Source organism: Choloepus didactylus, chromosome 2, assembly GCF_015220235.1.
Source record: "Choloepus didactylus isolate mChoDid1 chromosome 2, mChoDid1.pri, whole genome shotgun sequence".
NCBI classification, from domain to species: Eukaryota; Metazoa; Chordata; class Mammalia; order Pilosa; family Megalonychidae; genus Choloepus; species Choloepus didactylus.
The window spans coordinates 18,724,156-18,740,751 of record NC_051308.1 but is presented as its reverse complement, the minus strand read 5'-3'; the positions used below and the strand labels follow the sequence as shown (position 1 = coordinate 18,740,751).

The 16,596-nt window shown below is 45.6% G+C and overlaps 1 protein-coding gene across 1 annotated transcript in view; it reads right to left on the bottom strand.

Annotated features, from left to right (window-relative positions):
• SLC35F3 (solute carrier family 35 member F3) overlaps nucleotides 1-16,596 on the bottom strand; it is a 463,234-nt gene that overhangs the window by 86,792 nt on the left and 359,846 nt on the right. The window contains 1 exon segment of the mRNA XM_037821187.1: nucleotides 15,655-15,979. Within this exon segment, the coding sequence (XP_037677115.1) occupies nucleotides 15,655-15,979 (325 nt within the window).

The following is a 16,596-nucleotide window of genomic DNA, read 5'->3' as shown; positions in this document are numbered from 1 at the left end:
GAAAAGAAATATGACAGGGAGAAAGATCAGTGACTTTTGACTATAGTTCTTCTTGAGTCTCCTTTCTAGATAGGATTTCTCTGTGTGATTTGTTTTTTACTTAGAAGAGAATGTTTCTTTGCTAAACACACCCCCAAACCAAAAACCAACCAAACAACCAATCAATCAAACAACAAAGTTTACAACTACTGCCATATTACACACACATACATTCTCAGTCCCTTTCTCTTTGCCTCTTGCTCTCTCTTTGCCTCTCTCTCCCTCCTTTTCTCTGTTCTGTTTCAAGCACCATGCATCCCTGTGTACCCAGGAGACTTAGTCTTGGAAAAAAGCTTGCTGACGTCTGCCCTCCACCCATTTGGTTTCATACCTTGCTTTCCAGCCTCATGAAATAGTGAGCAGGTCTTGGTCTCAGTTGTGATTTATACTCCTTCAGGACCCTAACATCCTTCAGCATCTGTTGCCTCACACTTGTGTCCAGCCCTGGATCCTAGGACAGTGCCATAGTGTGGCCTTAAACCCCACCTATACCCCCTGATTCGAACATACACAGCAGCCAACAAAGACTTCCAATTCTCAGGGCACTGAATCCACAGTGCAACACCACCACTCTGCTCTGCTGCTCTCGCTGCTTCCGGGAGCAATTACCTATTCATGCCTTAACGTATCACATGGTTGTTTCCGACTTATGTGTGGTTTTTATTAATGTGAGGTCTTCTGGCAGTTCAGTGTATAAAAGTACATGAACTTGGGTTATAAATCACCGTGTTACCTGTGACCTATAATACTATAGTACTTGGCCACTACTTGCATAAAAGTAATTCACAAATTTAGAAGGAAAAAAATTGATATGGAAAAAGGTATCAAGAAGACACCTGGGCAGCACACATACGATGTTTTTGTTGTATCATTTGGCAATTTCAGAGTGGTTTTCCACTCTATGAATAATTTATTACCACTTTTATTAGGCTTCTCTATCCAGGTTGATATAATTTTCTCCTTTACTGCTAAAGGCCCTGCTGCTCAGAACAAGTGGCTCTTAAGGCTGCAGCTGAAGCTGGGGTGGAGCTAGTAGTCCTAGAAGGCCCCACGAGTGTTCAGATGGCCTTGAAGGTTAGGCAAGCCCAAGCCCACCAGCTTCAGGGGAAAATCAGGGTCCTGACCTTGAGAGAAAGAGGTTGCCTTGAGGAATTGCTGTTTCTCTGGTAGAATCATCCCCATGAGCCCCTTCTCCCATGTCCTAAACTCAATCCTTCTTTGGTAGCCAATACCACCTCTTCCCAACAGAAGCAAGTCTCTCACTGTTCGCATGCACTTTGTCTTTGGTTTCAGATGTGGTTGACTGTATTTTCTAAATGTGGTTGCCACAAAGCCTCCCATTACACATACTCTTCTACAATGGAATCCTGTGCCCTCCAGTTGACCGGTAGGCTCAAAGTCGCCCTCCTTTTGAGACTGGGCAGACTTGTGACTGCCTTGATTTGTAGATTATGGTGGAAGTGGCACTATGTGCTTCTGAGGCTATGTCCTAAAAGGAATGAAGCTTCTGCTTTGTCCACTGGGACATTCACCTCTGGGGCCTTGGGCCACCCCAAAGGTGGTCTGATTACCTGGGGCCACCATGCTGTGAGGAAGCCCAAGAAATATGAGGAGGCCATGGGTAGGTGTTCAGGCTGACAGCCCCAGCGGCAGCCAGCACTGATTGCCAGGCAAGAGAGAGAAGGCAACCCCTGATGATTCCAACTCCTAGCTGTTAAGTTCCCACCATCCACCAAGTCTTCCCAGGGGAGGCTCCAGATGTCACGGAGCAGAGAAAAGCCATCCCTGATGGCTTATCTGAATTCCTGACCCCCACAATCCTTGAATATAACAAAATCATTGTTTATGCCATTAAGTTTCGGGGTGGTTTGTTAAACAGCAGTAGTAACTGGAACAGATGTAAAATCTTAGCTCTCATAGGAGGTTAAAATGATTGCAAGACATTCAAGACCATATGTGCACAAATTCCCTGGATCCCCCTCTTCCAGGATGCAGTGAGGGTGCAGTTTTAAGGGAATGTGAAATTCTAGTCAACATATACGTGGAACTAAAACTCCATGAGGATGAGGTTTTCACTCTAGCTTCAATCAGAGGGCATAAAGGGGCATCTGCCTATGCTGGAGACAATTAACTGCAAACCTGACTCACCATTCACTTCTGCAAAAGCAAAGAGAAATTATTTTCCCCCCAAATTTCTGAAAATCAAACATTTACTTTCCAAAAATGACTTCATAGTTCAAGAGCTTTTAGAACTGGATCAGTTCATCTTTCTGGATGATAGAGAACCAAGCTTGTTATGAGGATAAAGGGTCTTTTCCTGTACTGCCCCCTTGGAGAGTGATCTCAGTGGCTCCCCTGTGATAGTGAGAATGAGGATGACAAGATCACCATCACCCACATGATCCTTTCTTCCTTCATTTCCTATCTACGAGTATCCACTAGTGTGTGCTCTGTGCCAGACAGGTGCAAGGTGCTGGGGATGTGCAGGTGAGCATATCAAGGCTGCCATTTTCTGTCCAAATACTCTTTTGCAATTTTTGTATATTCATAATAAAAATGAAACTGTGTGTGAGCTTTTGGATAGCTCTGAGGGTGTCCAAGTGCATGGAGCTGTAGGATGTAGGTTTTCAGACTGAGTCCCAGTTCTGTTGGGTTAGGGTGGAAGGATGGGGATGTGTACCAGTTAGCATAATGCTAGTTGCTGGGTCAAACTTCCAAAGTCCAGAGGCTTAATATAATAAAAGTTTACTTTAGATTCCTATAACAGTCCATGGCGGCTGTTGCTGGTTGATGGGTGGCTTTTCTCTACTTGTTCATTCTCCTTCTGCCCTGTCACTCTGCCAAGGCTCGGAGCCTTGGAATCCCCAGCGGAGCAGGGAAGAAAGAGGGAGAGCGGAAAGGGCCCGCCAGCTTCTCATCTATCTCGGTAGATCCATATCCCTTCTGAGGGAAGTTACTTGGTCCAACTTACATGCCAAGAGAGGCTGGGAAATGTTGTCCCTGGCTGGATAGCCTCTTCCCTGCAACAATCCTACATGGTAGAAGGAGAAGCAGGGGTCTTTGTTACAGGGTTACCCATCTCTGCCTCAGGACAATTTCAGAGCTCCTCCATCATGCATTTGCAGAGTGCAACCCAACACTAGTGGCCTGTTTAGGATCCTGAGCCTGGACAGCGTATCCCTTCTCTCTTGGGAAGCTCTATTAAGCTTTCCCTGTCCTCAAAAGGATTCTGCAAAATGCATGTGTACATGTGTCCCTCAGTCCACCACGTCAATTCTCTCTGCTTGCTTGCAGGGAGAAAACATCTTTACCTAGAAACAAGGATACCCCTGAGCAGGACTTCAAAAAAAACAACTTTTATCCAACTTTAATAAAACCAGGTGCTTAAAAGAGAGCCAACAAACAACTTAAAGATCCACCCCTTCCCAATTGATAATAAAATATTAACAAGCCTGCCCCCATTCTGTTGTTGGAGCACTTAAAGCCTTTCTTTGAAAAAGAAAATCTTTCATTTCACCCCACCCCCACAGAAACATGCAGCAAAATAATGTCCTATAATGGTTCTAATGATATGTTCCTGCAACAAGGGAGCTTTAGTTTCCTGTGCTTTTAATTTATTTAATGTTATAAATTAATAATGCACATATGATTGAGAGTAACTCATTAAATGTAAGTATTAAAAAGTAAGGTGCTTAGATAAGAAAAGTGTGAAATGATTCTTTTGCACTCCTAAATGTTACATTAAAAACATAAGTCATATTTGTTATCAGTCAACTTAAAGTAGATGTTAAATTAATTATTATGCTTCTATTTAAAAAGGTCCAAGAAGCAAGAGAATAGAATTTGCACAAACACCAGAAAAGGCAGCTTATTGTAGCCAATCAAATTTTCATCTTTTGTGACGAGCTGTACTAGAAAGGATGGGGAGTGGCTATCAAAATCAATGTGTATTTTCAGTGACTGAGATGTTTCCAGGACCAAATTTACTATCTTTAAGACACAGGGAACTCACTAAAAGTAAAACCTCTTTACAGCATGGTTACACAGGCTACAAGATGGATCTGAACTTTCCTGTGGACCCTCAGCTGGAGACATCCCAATCATTTCAAACACAGACTTGCAGGGGTTGGAGGGTTGTTGTGGGGGTAAGACTGGCCCAGAGGGCCTGGGCACATACCCCAGCGTGCTCTGGCCCATGCGTGAAGTGGACAAAACTGTTTTAGTGATGGGGACCCTAACTCGATAAAGCACTCAATGTAGACACCGGTTATATGAAAGGATTTGGTTTGATTTTGTTTCAAAAATCAGGCGTAACAGTTTCCAGTGATTTCTTTTCCCAAAGCCTTCTGTGCCAGTTTGTATATATTATATCCCCCAGAAAAAGCCACATTCTTTTATGCAATCCTGTGAGGGGAGAGTGATAATCTTTTTGATTAGGGTGTGACCTCTTGACTGAATGTTTCCATGGAGATTTGACCCTGCCCATTCAGTTTAGGTTTTGATTAGTTTACTGGAGCCCTTTAAAGGGAGCTCAGAGAGCAACTGAGAGAAACTTTTGGATAGAAGCTAAGAGCTGACACTGACGCTGACACTTGGAGATGCTAGCCTGGAGTTTGCTCCGGAGAAACTAAGAGAGGACCCCCAGGTGGTCAGATGCACAGGAGCTGAAGAAGCTAAGAGAGACAAGTCCAGAGACATTCTGGAGAAAGCCATTTTGAAATGCAACCCGGGAGCAAAGGATCAGCAGACACCAGCCACGTGCCTTCCCAGCTGACAGAGGTGTTCTGGACAGCATTGGCCTTTCTTCAGTGAAGGTATCCTCTAGTTGACACCTTAGTTTGGAAGCTTTTATGGCCTTAGAAATGTAAATTTGTAACCTAATAAATCCTCTTTATAAAAGCAAATCCATTTCCAGTATTAGCAAACTGGAACACTTTCTAAATCCTTAACTAAGGAAAGTCTATTCGGAATGTAACATAATAAAACAATGTAAGAGAAAATGCAAGTGCCCCAAACTCCCTTTGCCTGGTGGCTTAATTTACAAATGAAATAAACCAAGAAATACAGTAAGTGCAGTAAGTCCATCCAGGCAGAGACTGTACAGATAACAGCAATAATAACATCCACACAACCATTTTTTGGGCAGCAGGAGAGGCAGTGACCACTGTTAATGTAGCAGCAACTAAGGGCCAAGTTCTCTGTGAGGTGATTTGTGTATAGTACTCCTAAACTCATAGCCACCCTGTATACATAGGTGATGTTGGCCCCATTTTTATAAATGAGAAAACCAAAGATAAAGGAAGACTTATAAATCACTCACCCAAGGTCATGCGGTTTGCAAGTGGTGGATCTGGGAACTTGAGCCAGCCTGACTCCAAAGCCCAGGATCTCTTCCCTTCACCAGGTGGCCTCATTCCTTTCTGTTCCCCTGGGGCCTGGTGCTGTGTGACACTACGAGGTGCCCAAACTGCTTGAAGGGGGCAGGAAGTGGGCAAGCGCTTTGAGGAGCCATTTTAATATCTCTTCTTACGCAGGGAAGGGCATGGCCAGTGCAGTTTGGCTAAGAGCCATATATAATAAAGACTAAGGCAGTGCCAGGGGGAGAAAAACGATGTGATCAGGGATGCATCAGCTTTAGCATTCTGCACAGTACCAGTGGGATTTTTTCCTCTTCTTTTCCTTTTCTAGTTGTCAAGATCCTGAAAGCTTGACAGGACATTGCTTTCTAGACAAATAAATCACGTTGCATTTCCGTCTGGCTTTCTGCTCACGTTCAAGAGTGACATGATGGTGGTATGCAATGCATCAGTTCCCAGCCCTTTTCCTGTCAAAATGTGTGTCAAAACTCAACTCTGCAAAGAAATGCCTCCCTCCCACCAGCCCAGATTACTGGACAGGGCATGATGCTGTCCTCCCTTTTGCGGGCTCCACACCAGCTACACTGCTTATCTGAATTGAATTTTCATAAAAAGCAAGCTTCGGTCATCTGTTTTTGGAATTTTCTCCTTCTCCATCTTCATCATCATCATCATCATCATCATCATCATCATCATCATCATCATCGCCACCACCACCACCACCTGATCAGTAAAGAGCAGGAGCCGTAATTTAGTTGAATTTCAGGATCCACATTTGGAGTCAACCAAAGATGGGCAGGAAACTCCTGGACCAAGAATAGCCTGGTACTTTCTATACATTATCACATTTAACTCTGTTCCGCTCAAACACGTGATCTGCATGGGTTACTGTGGGAGCCCTGAGGAGGGGCATCCAATCCCAACAGCAACCCTCTGAGGTGGGTATTAGAATCTGCATTTCATTGCTAAGAGGTGAGGCTGAGAGTTTTTCATGACTTATTGATGGCCACAGACAGAGCTGGGTTTCAAACCTGAGCTGTCTCACCACAAGCCGGCATTCCTACCCTTTTATCATAGTGCCCCAAGCATAAGCTAGTAACATTTGTATCCCCAGGGTTCCATCTTGCCTCAACTCTGCTCCAGGTTTCCTTCCCACGAGGAAAGATAGCTCTGACCCATTTCTTCCTGGTAGGATTTCTGGAGAGGTCTGGGATGAAGCAAACAAGGCTCTCATGCCCCTTCTCAGAGCCTCGGTGGCCTCTTGGATACATTGGTGAACTGGATCAGAGAATCCCTTTCTGATTTAGTTTCTAGATATCTATGCAGCAAATCTTTTACTAAATGTGACAACATTTCTAAGTTTCATTGTACCTGTGAGTTGGGTCACTAGTGTTAACTCTATCACTAAATTCACGTGGAAAGTAAAACGTGGCTCGTCCTGAGCTAGATGGGATTGGGTGGGGTCTAAGTCTCCTGGCCACTTCAGCAGCATGCCCTCTTCCTGAAAACCTCTACACACTTGAATATTCTTCTTTGCACCATTCCTCATGCCACATGCATGAGCCCTTCTCCATCGATTGACTTGTGTGTTAGCTGTTCTTCAAGACACTGTTGCTGAAGGATCTTCTCTTCTGGGAAGCCATGCCTCACTACTCTTCACCATCCATGCCACTGCAACACTGATCTTACAAACGTTCATAGGGACCCTGGAGCTTTGTGCTAAAAACATTACTAAATCTCTTGCTGATAATTTCAGACTAGGTTATCTTGACCCCCAAAGAGTCATAAGTTCATGGATGTCAATTCTTTAAATGGCTACCATTCTTAAAACTCACCCCTGGTACACAAACCCAAGCACTGGAACTGACATTTTGCAAGACTTCAATGAAACTGCATGGGAAAACATAACATCGCTGCAGCTGAATTAGACATGCTCTGAAATTGTAAAGGTTAAAACTGATAATCTGTTTAAAGTGCTGAACCTCAAAGCCAAATCCTGGAATCTGTTCCAGGATTAACAGAGACCTCCTAAAACTGGGGATGAGTGATGGCTGAAGTAGAACAGAATAGGGGAGATCAGGACATAATGCCTGGTTCTGACTTACTTCACTGAAATCCTAAAAATCACTTGTGGAATATTCTGGAGTTGTCTATGGGAGTGTTTGGCTGTTACTAAATTTCCCTTGAATGATGCCAACTGATGTCTGAGATGTGGTAGCGGGGTGGGGGAGATCCGGGAGGGGAAACAAATTAGCTAAACTATTAATACCACGATGACAGGACAGAAGGGAAGACACTGCAGAGCAGTGGGAACCTGGCGTAAACACACGAGGATGTCACAAACTGGGGCACGTGAGCGATGCTTTGTGGTTTGTTCACCACTGATGCATCCTCGAAAATTTCAAATAATGTCTTAAACAGGCAGAGTCCCCAAAGAGACATTCTTAACTTGTTTCAACCTTCCCCATCTCATTTCTTCCTTTCTGACATTGGAACCCATAATAATTTCCTACAATTTAGGAAGCACTGATTACTGGAGCATTGATTATTTGCTATTCTGTGGCTGTACCATATGACTGCTATGTGGTTGCATGCATAGATGTGTGTGTGTGTGTGTGTGTGTGTATGTGTGTGTGCCTTAGCAGCAAGCCTGACCAAAATCTCCTGGCATGAGGATATTTATGTATAATTGCCATCACTCACCACCAAGCAGAAGACATGGGCCAAATTAAAAACTGCAGTCCCCAAATGTTTTTCCCACTCCTTCTGAACCAGATAAAAAAGCAAAGCAAACAACAACAAAACATCAACTGCAGTGCTCCAGTTGTAGCATGTCACTTTCTGGGTTGATGATTCTTGGAAGTAAGACAGGAAATGAGACTGCTACTAGTTAAGAGAAGATGAAGTACAAGGGATATGCTGAAAGCCGGGCATTTTGTCCCTTCCTCTACCCCTGTGGCTCTCCAAGCTGGTGGTAAGAACAGGGCTCTTGGATCAGGCTAGAGACCCAGCAGGTCTGTCCTGCTTTCCACCAGACTCCTAGATCCTGGGGCCCCAGGGGGGCCTCACCTGCTGGGTCATGAGCTCCTGGAGGGTAGGCATGTGTTTGTAAATTTCCTTCCCCAGCACCTAGCAATGCCTGCATCAGAGCAGGCAGTCAACCAATGCTTAATGTAGGAACAAAAGAATGCAGGAATGAAGAACAGAAGCACAAGTGAGTAACCAGGGCAAACCCAGGGGTTTGGGTCTGGATGGGTTGGGGAGATGCCAGGGTAAGCACAGGCAGCTTCAGGCAGACAGACAGGTAGGCTCCTGGCCTGAGGGCAGTGCCCCCTTATCCTCTGGCCTTGCTTTTACCTTTCTCTATAGCATTTAGCACCATCTGACTTACTATATTTTACTTCTTTATTGTAAGCTCCCCAAGGGCAGGGATTTTCACTTGTTTTGGTCTCTGCTCTATGTCCAGTGTCTAGAGCAGTGCCTGCTACATGGAGGACAGTAGATAAATTTTGCAGAATGAATGAACTCTCTTTTCTCATAGGATGTAGAGGCACTGCTGCCTCATTTCCAGAGGGACCAAACCCTACAAAGGAGAACTCCTTATGGGAATAACAGGCCAGAGCATGACTAGGTTAAGGGTAAAGAAGGACAAGCAAAGAAATCCATGAGCTTGCATCAAATATCTGGGCCTGACATCCCCAGGATGGCAGGAATGCACTGGGATTCCCTAATTGGGAGTACCCTGGTGATACCTTAGCACTGGCCTTTGTTCCTGAAAAAAAAGTAGACATGTTTCCTGAAAGAGGATTTTCCCCTATGCTTAAGATACATGAATTTGGTGAGCTAAAGACAATTGAAATGCTTTTCACCAACACAGGAGTTTGCTGTAGGCTGAAGAAGTTGACAGTTCAAAGCAAGAAACCTGGCATATGTAATACTTTGAAATTTACACTCAAAGTTCTTGATGTTGCTGAGGGACTATGCGCCACCCCCCTCAAACTGAGTATCATTCACCTCTGACTTGAAATGCGAATATATTCTGTAACCAGTTACATATCCAGCACTCGGAATTCTACTTTTGAAAGCAACTCAGGTTACCTCTTTCCTCTGTTCCAAAACTTCTGGAGATTCCCCATAGCCTAGAGAATAAACCCCAAACCCTTGATACAGCACCCAAAGCCTTTCCAATCTGGCCTCAATGTGACTTTTTAGTCATAGTGTCTATTCTGCTCTGTTGTTGCACCCAAGCTACACCCAAGCCAATCTGCCCCCATCTCCTGCCTGATCTCCTCCCTATATTCCAGCTGGTTTTTCAGTTGGGTCTCTGTCCTACTCATTGTGAGTTCCTTATCATCAGGAACAGTGTCCCCTTCAGCCACACCTGCCCACACTGCTCTGGAACACAGATAGTGTGGAATTATTTGTTGAATTGGATTGACTTCCACTTTGGCCCATTGTTATGGACTGAATCATGTTCCCTACACAGAAATATTCAAGTCCTAACCCCTGGTCCTGTGGATGGGAGCACATCTGTAAATAGGGTCTTTGAAGAAGTTATTCCTTCAGGTGAGGCCACACTGAATCAGGTGGGTCTTAATCCAATATGGCTGAAGTCCTTATGAGCAGAGGAGACTTGGACACAGTTAAGAGTAGGAGACAGAAGGAGACAGATGACCATGTGACAGAGGCAGAGACTGAGTTCTGGATTGCTGTCAAGTCACCACCAGAATCTTATGGACTTCAGAGGAAGTGTGATCTTGCTAACACTTCAGTTTTGAACTTGTAGCCTCCAAAGCTGTGCAGCAATAAATTCCTGTTGTTTAAACCCAATGCAGCCTATGCTACAGCAGCCCTGGCAAACTCTGCAGAGATGGACTAGTAGTATTTCTAAAGATCAAGTCTGATCATTTCTCAGCTCTTGGATGGCTCCTGCCAATATTCACAACAGAATTCAAACCCCTCTGCCTGGTGGAGGAGGCTTACTGGGACTTGCCCCCTGCCTAACTGCTCAGTCTTGTCTCTCACCCTGCCCTACTGGCCTTCTTCGCTCTCACCAGGTTCTGAGCTGGTGAGCTCAGGGCTCCCAAAGGTGCCATGCTCTGCTCAGCCTCTGTGCCTTTCCTTACTCTGTCAGCCTGGGATGCTCTTGACCCCTTCCTTCATTATCTAGAGGACTGTCTGCTCGTCTTTGAAGAAACTGTTTCTGGGTCTCTTCTTCTAAGCAACCTTTCCACCCCATCTCAGGACATGCCCACATGGATCTCTCCTTCTTGGGCCATATGCTGGTTTGAATCTGTTCTGTACCCCACGCAAAGTCTATGTTCTTTTAATTCACTCTTTTGGGACAGACCTGTTGTTGGTGGGATCTTTTGATGAGGCTGTTTCCATGGAAATGTGACCCACCCAACTGTGGGTGGTACCTTTTTAGATTTTTCCATGGAGATGTGACCCTGCCCATTCAAGATAGGTCTTAACTAGTTTAATGGAGTCCTTAAGAGAACTCAGGGGCCAACACAGACCCAGATGCTTAAAGATGTGGACAGAAAGACATTTGGAGATGCTAAGAGTTGAAGCGAGTTTCCCCCAGCGAAGCTAAGTGAGAACCCAAAGATGCTTAGGAAGAAAGCCAACGGAATCAGAAGCTGAAAGCAAAGCAGCCTGGGAGCAAAGAACCAGAAAATGCCAGCTACATGCCTTCCCAGCTGACAGAGGTGTTCTGGACACCATTGGCTTTTCCTCAGAGAAGGTATCTACCTCTTGATGCCTTAATCTGGAAAGTTTTCGTGGCCTTAGAACTGTAAATTTGTGAACTAATAAACCCCTATTGTAAAAGCCAACCCATTTCTGGTATATTGCATTTCCGGCAGCTTTAGCAAACTGGAACAGGCAACCCTGCACAAACCTCCACCTCATTTGGCTATCCAACTCCCTTTACCAGACTGTGGACTCCATGAGGACAGGGACCATGTCTTATTTATCTTTGCATCCCTAATCCCTAGCCCAGAGTAGATGCTCAATAAATATTTTTAGAAGGAACAGATATGCAGATAGCAATTGCTCTACTCTGCTCCTTACACTTTGAATGGATGAACTTTACAGCTGCAAGATCTAACACAGTTCCTGAGTAAGTCTGTGCGGCTTCATTTATACCCAAGGCCCCTTGTAGGATTTAAGACTAAAGGCGTTTCTACTGCCTCTTCATTTTTCCGGCTCAGAATGTTACTCAGAGTTTTTAAACAGAATCAATTGGCTAGCTTACAAAAGCCTGAAACTACAAAAGGCAGAGGAAAACATCTGTCATCACTGTATCATTCATGTTTTTTTTGGCTGCAGCACAATAGCAGAAAGTCCCACCGTTTGCTTATGGAAACAGGTCACTACTGGTGGAAACTCCTGGAAGACCCGTTTGACAAGAGCACAGCCGCAAACGCGACGGACCTCTTCTGGGTCTATTTCTGCTGACAGTGACGGCCTCTCACATCTGAGGAGCTCTTCCTGTCTCAGGCTGTACATAGTCACACCTTCCCTCCAACAGTCTTTCCAGGGTCACGGACCTGACACGACCTCCTCCCTGCTCCTCCCCATCGAGTGAGCAGCTGTCCAGGAGACCCCTTTTCTGGAGCCTGCCTGTGCTTCCTTCAGTGCCCTCACACAGCAATGTGGCCAAGGACCCTCCGAGTCTTCTGGGCACTATTGCTCCCTCAGACTATGAGGCCACTGCCAGTGAGAAACATGGAAGGTGAGAGTGGGGGAAGGGAGAAGTTCAGTTTTCTCTAGGATGTGTGGAGTGCTCGCTGGGGAGACCCCAAGGCCTCACCCTGAAAACCCAGGACAGTTAGGTTGGGAGGTTTTCACATTCATGCTCTAATTCCTGACAAGTATCTGATCATAAAGAAGCCCTGATCAGTGTTCTAGGATGCAGAAGCCAGGGCCACGAGTTGACTTCTCCAAGATGTAAAACTTGCCTGGCACTGTAGGGGTGGGCTCTCCTTTTAAGACCCACCCCTGTAATTTAAAGAGGCCACTGAGGCAGCAGATGAACATGTGGTTTGCATGCTTTGATATAAACTGTATAGTATATCGTGATACTACTATGGTTCTCTGCATTTACCCACATTTTCCAGATCACAGGGCACGTTCACATATGGTGTCTCACTTGGATGATACAATGATCCTTTGTGCAAGGCAGAGCATGTATAGTCATCTTCCCTTTACAAACGAGAACCTGAGGCTCTGAGCAGTTAAATGACTTGCCCCTCGAGGGTCCCCAAGCTGGTGGCAGAGGACCAGGACCTGAAGATTCCTCGGGGCCCAATCCAAGTCACTCATTGGTTCTATGCACTCCAGTGAGTCCTGGTTCCTGCATTTGGTCATTTTTAAAACCTACATCTGGGATTCAATAACTCCATGGCCTTTACATTCCAAGCACAGCCTCTACCTCATCACTGGACACTTGTTAGAAGAAAAGAACCTCAGACCCACCCCAACCTGCTGAATCAGAGTCTGCCTTGGCTCAAGATCCCCAGGTGACTTCAGGATGCTGAGGCTTCGAGGAGCTCTGCAGTAAGCAGTATAGCCTGCCCTCGCTCTATTTTGGCTTATGGTGCTTGCTTAAAGCAGGAGAGGTAGACCGGGTGGGGGTGTTTGGAAAAAAGGATCATCCATCTGACTGCTTCCTGATAACCAAGAGAAAAGCTGGTTTGTTTGTCTAGCTTTCTTCTCTCTGAAAATGGTCTCTTCTTTTCTCCTCTGCCCCCCAGCTCCCTACTAAAACACTTTTAACCAAGCACCACATCTCACCAGCTGATTCTAGGTCTTCTCTGGCATTAATTTTGATAAATGCATGAAGATGGAAGTCGTGGTCACAATTTTCCTTTATTCCGAGAATCCTAAAATCCTTTTAAAGAGCTTCCAATCTTTGTTGTTCTAGAGTTTTGATTTCCTAAGTAAGCTTTGTTAGGTTAAAATTTTTCTCTTCCCTTTTGAGGAAGAATCTCTCTTAACCCTTCCAGCGGTGTGCACAGCTTAATTTATGTATCAATAATTGGTTGGTAAATTAGCATCTAACACAGCATACAATCAGAAAGACTTCTTTAAGAGGTAGAAAATGGGCAAGGTTTTAACCGGCTTCGTTAATCAAGTTACGATTATTCTATATCACACCCTCCCCATTGTTCTCCTATCCCCATAGAATGGTTACCATAATTACTTCATGATTCACACTGGGCAATTTTAATAGGAAAACAATAGTCTGAAATCAAGGTGTATATGTCTATGCATAACTAATCCCCTTCAGTGACCTTTCATTCTTTTCTACCTTGACTTTTTAACCACCACTGAGCTTTGTTCCTTCTGTGTTGCACAATAGGGCCTGCCCTTAGTGGCTGTAGAGCTAATCCTGTCCCAGGTATTTGATGGGGCATGTTTGGGGCAGCAGCCAGCACCACTGTTCAGGGGAAGGTCTTTTTCCACCTGCATGGTTGAAGGAAGGAGGGGTAGAGCATTTCGTCTTCTCTCTCAATAATTCTTTATTAAGAAAGGAGTACATAAACTCACTTTCAGCCCTTTATTTGAGGCAGCAACATAATATTCTAGGCAGTTTAAAGAAAGGAACTCTCGTAATTATGAATTAAATACACTTTTGATGACTTCACTGTTAAATACATCTTCTTCTCTGTCTAGAGAACACTGTTATTTGATTCTTAACTTTGGGACAATTTTGGGTCCTACCAGGGTTTCTAAAACTATTTGTTTCTGTTTTGGGCTGCTATGCAGAAGAGGTGCATTAAGTGCATCTTTAATAATATCGGACTTGCTCAGGAGCATTTGGTTTAAGTACACGCTGAGAATGCTCCACATGCCTGCCCGCCTTGTCCCCAGTACTCAGCTTGAAGCCTTTTCAATACGGGGACCCGGGAGGCTGGCCTCTGTGACTCAGTCCAGGTCCTCCATGTCCCTTCCTCTGGATGAGTGACTGCTCTGATTTACAACTTAGTCTTTCAAAGGAGCCAGGCCAAATGCCCTCAGAACACTAAAACAGTGTAGCAGCCCACACCGCCACTGTGACTCTCCAGGGACATAATTGTGGATTCTCAGAGGGAATTCTGATCACAGTGTAGTTCTCCATTCCCCAAACCCCTTCACACCTCAGACACAGAGACACAAAGATGTTTTAACTACTTGCAACTTCTAAGGCCAACTGTAGAAGAGGGTTGAAGTTCAAAGCAGGTGGTGAGATATGGCAGTTTTAATGTGGGTATGTGTTTGGTGGTGGGTGAAAATGAAGGTGGGATGGGCAAGAAGGCAGTGGTGAAGGAGAGAAGAAACTTTAACTTCCAATATATGTAATTTTTACCCTCTGGGACTGACAAAAGAGAAGTTCCTAGGGTCTACAGTATCCCCTTGACCAGCATGCTTTCCTGGCTTTTAGTTTTTTCCTGATGAGACTTGGTTTGGGCTGGGGGCAACACCTTGCCACAGACCACAGAGGGCCTCCACCTGGGCAACCATGAGATGCAGTGACTGGCATATATAAGCGCCAGGAGCCAAAACCAGCAATCTGCCTCCCTGGGAGGCTGGTGGAGACCTGCAGCATATTAGGGTAGGGGGTTGGCCTCTTCTTGAAAGGGACATTTTTCCAATGGACTCAGTAGGAGAAAATATAATTATCAGCAGCAGACACTGCTTTGGTTTTGATCCCAACACTGCCACATATTCAGACCCCTGCAATTGTGTACAAAGAGAAGGCAATGCCTCGGATTGGAAAGTGAATGAGTAACGAAGCCTTTGCAACCAACATCTCCCTGAGGGGAAAATAAGGTACGGGAAGCAGGCAGTTCACCTGTCATCCATTCCCTTGCAATCCTCCCCGCCAAGGCTGCTGATGACTCTCTGGCCTGCTGAGAGGTAACTGAGCTAGAGAGCTCTGATCCTATTTCTAGGCTTTCTGGGGACCTACCAGAAGCAGACCCTGGAAGATAAAGGAACTCCTAGGGCAATGGGCCAGGAGGCACGGGAACAAGGAGTTCAAAACCCTAAGGTTAGAGAGAGAATTCTGATCTTCCTCCCTCACTAAGACAGCAGCAGGTGTCTTTACTGTAACATCTCACATCTCCTCCCCCTGGTCCTTCCCAGTGCCCTGCCATCAGAGCAGCAGCAGCTGCAGCTGCAGCAGCCCCAGCCTCAGCATCTGCATCAGCATCAGCAGCTTAGCAGAGCACCCTCCAAGAAGGAGGCTGGCTTCCCAAGACGCACCTACCTGTATCTTTGCTTCAAAGTCTGCTTCTCCGTTGACTTGCAGACGTGCCCCACATAGTACAATGGGAAGAATAAAAAGTTCCAGTTGGTGGCAAACCATGTCAGGGTGAAAGGAGCATCAAACTTCTTGAAGGTCAGCTTGGCGAGCTGCGTGGAGCCTGCCCAGGAGGAGCACACGCACAGCACCACCGCCACGCCCCAGAAAATCTTCTTGAGCTGCGCCCTGGAGCATTTCCAGCAGAAGCGGTTGGCTCTCCCACCAGCCTCCGCCCCAGCAGGAGCCTGGGCCTCCGATGGGGCTGGGGGGTCCCGGGGGCGCTCCTCCCCTGGAGGGAAGAGAATGGGCGCTATTAACAGTAGCCGCCGAACCTTGAAAGGTGGGGGCTGCAGGGGAGCAAGAACTGATCCCAACTGACCCCACGGCCATTATCATGCCCAGCCCCGCTGTGGCGGGGTGGCGGAGTAGAGGCACCTTCTTGGACAGTGACGTGAAACAAAATTTCAATGGATGTTTTCAAGGTTTTCCTTATCCTCTGGAAACTCCATGGACTGACTGCATTGGCACCACCAGTGAGCTTGTTGGAAAATACAGAATCTCAGGCCCCACACAGATGACTGCATCAGAAGTTGCATTTTAACAGGCTGTTAAATGCACAGTAGAGTTTGGGAAACAATTCTCTGGGACACGGAGCGGCTGAAATATTTTCATGTATTTTATTTCAGCCAACACGGATTGACCTGCCACTGGGTGCTGGGCAGTCATAGGAGCTGGTGATTCCTAGATGAGGATTCTTAGGCCACGATTTCTAAAAGCTCACAATACACTGAAAGAAACTCCTCTTGCCTGTTGCTTAAAGGAACGGATGCCAAATTCTCATCTTACTTTGCATGTATAGCAAAAATAGACTTATTCCTCTTTTTTGTTTATCTGCTCTAATTGGCT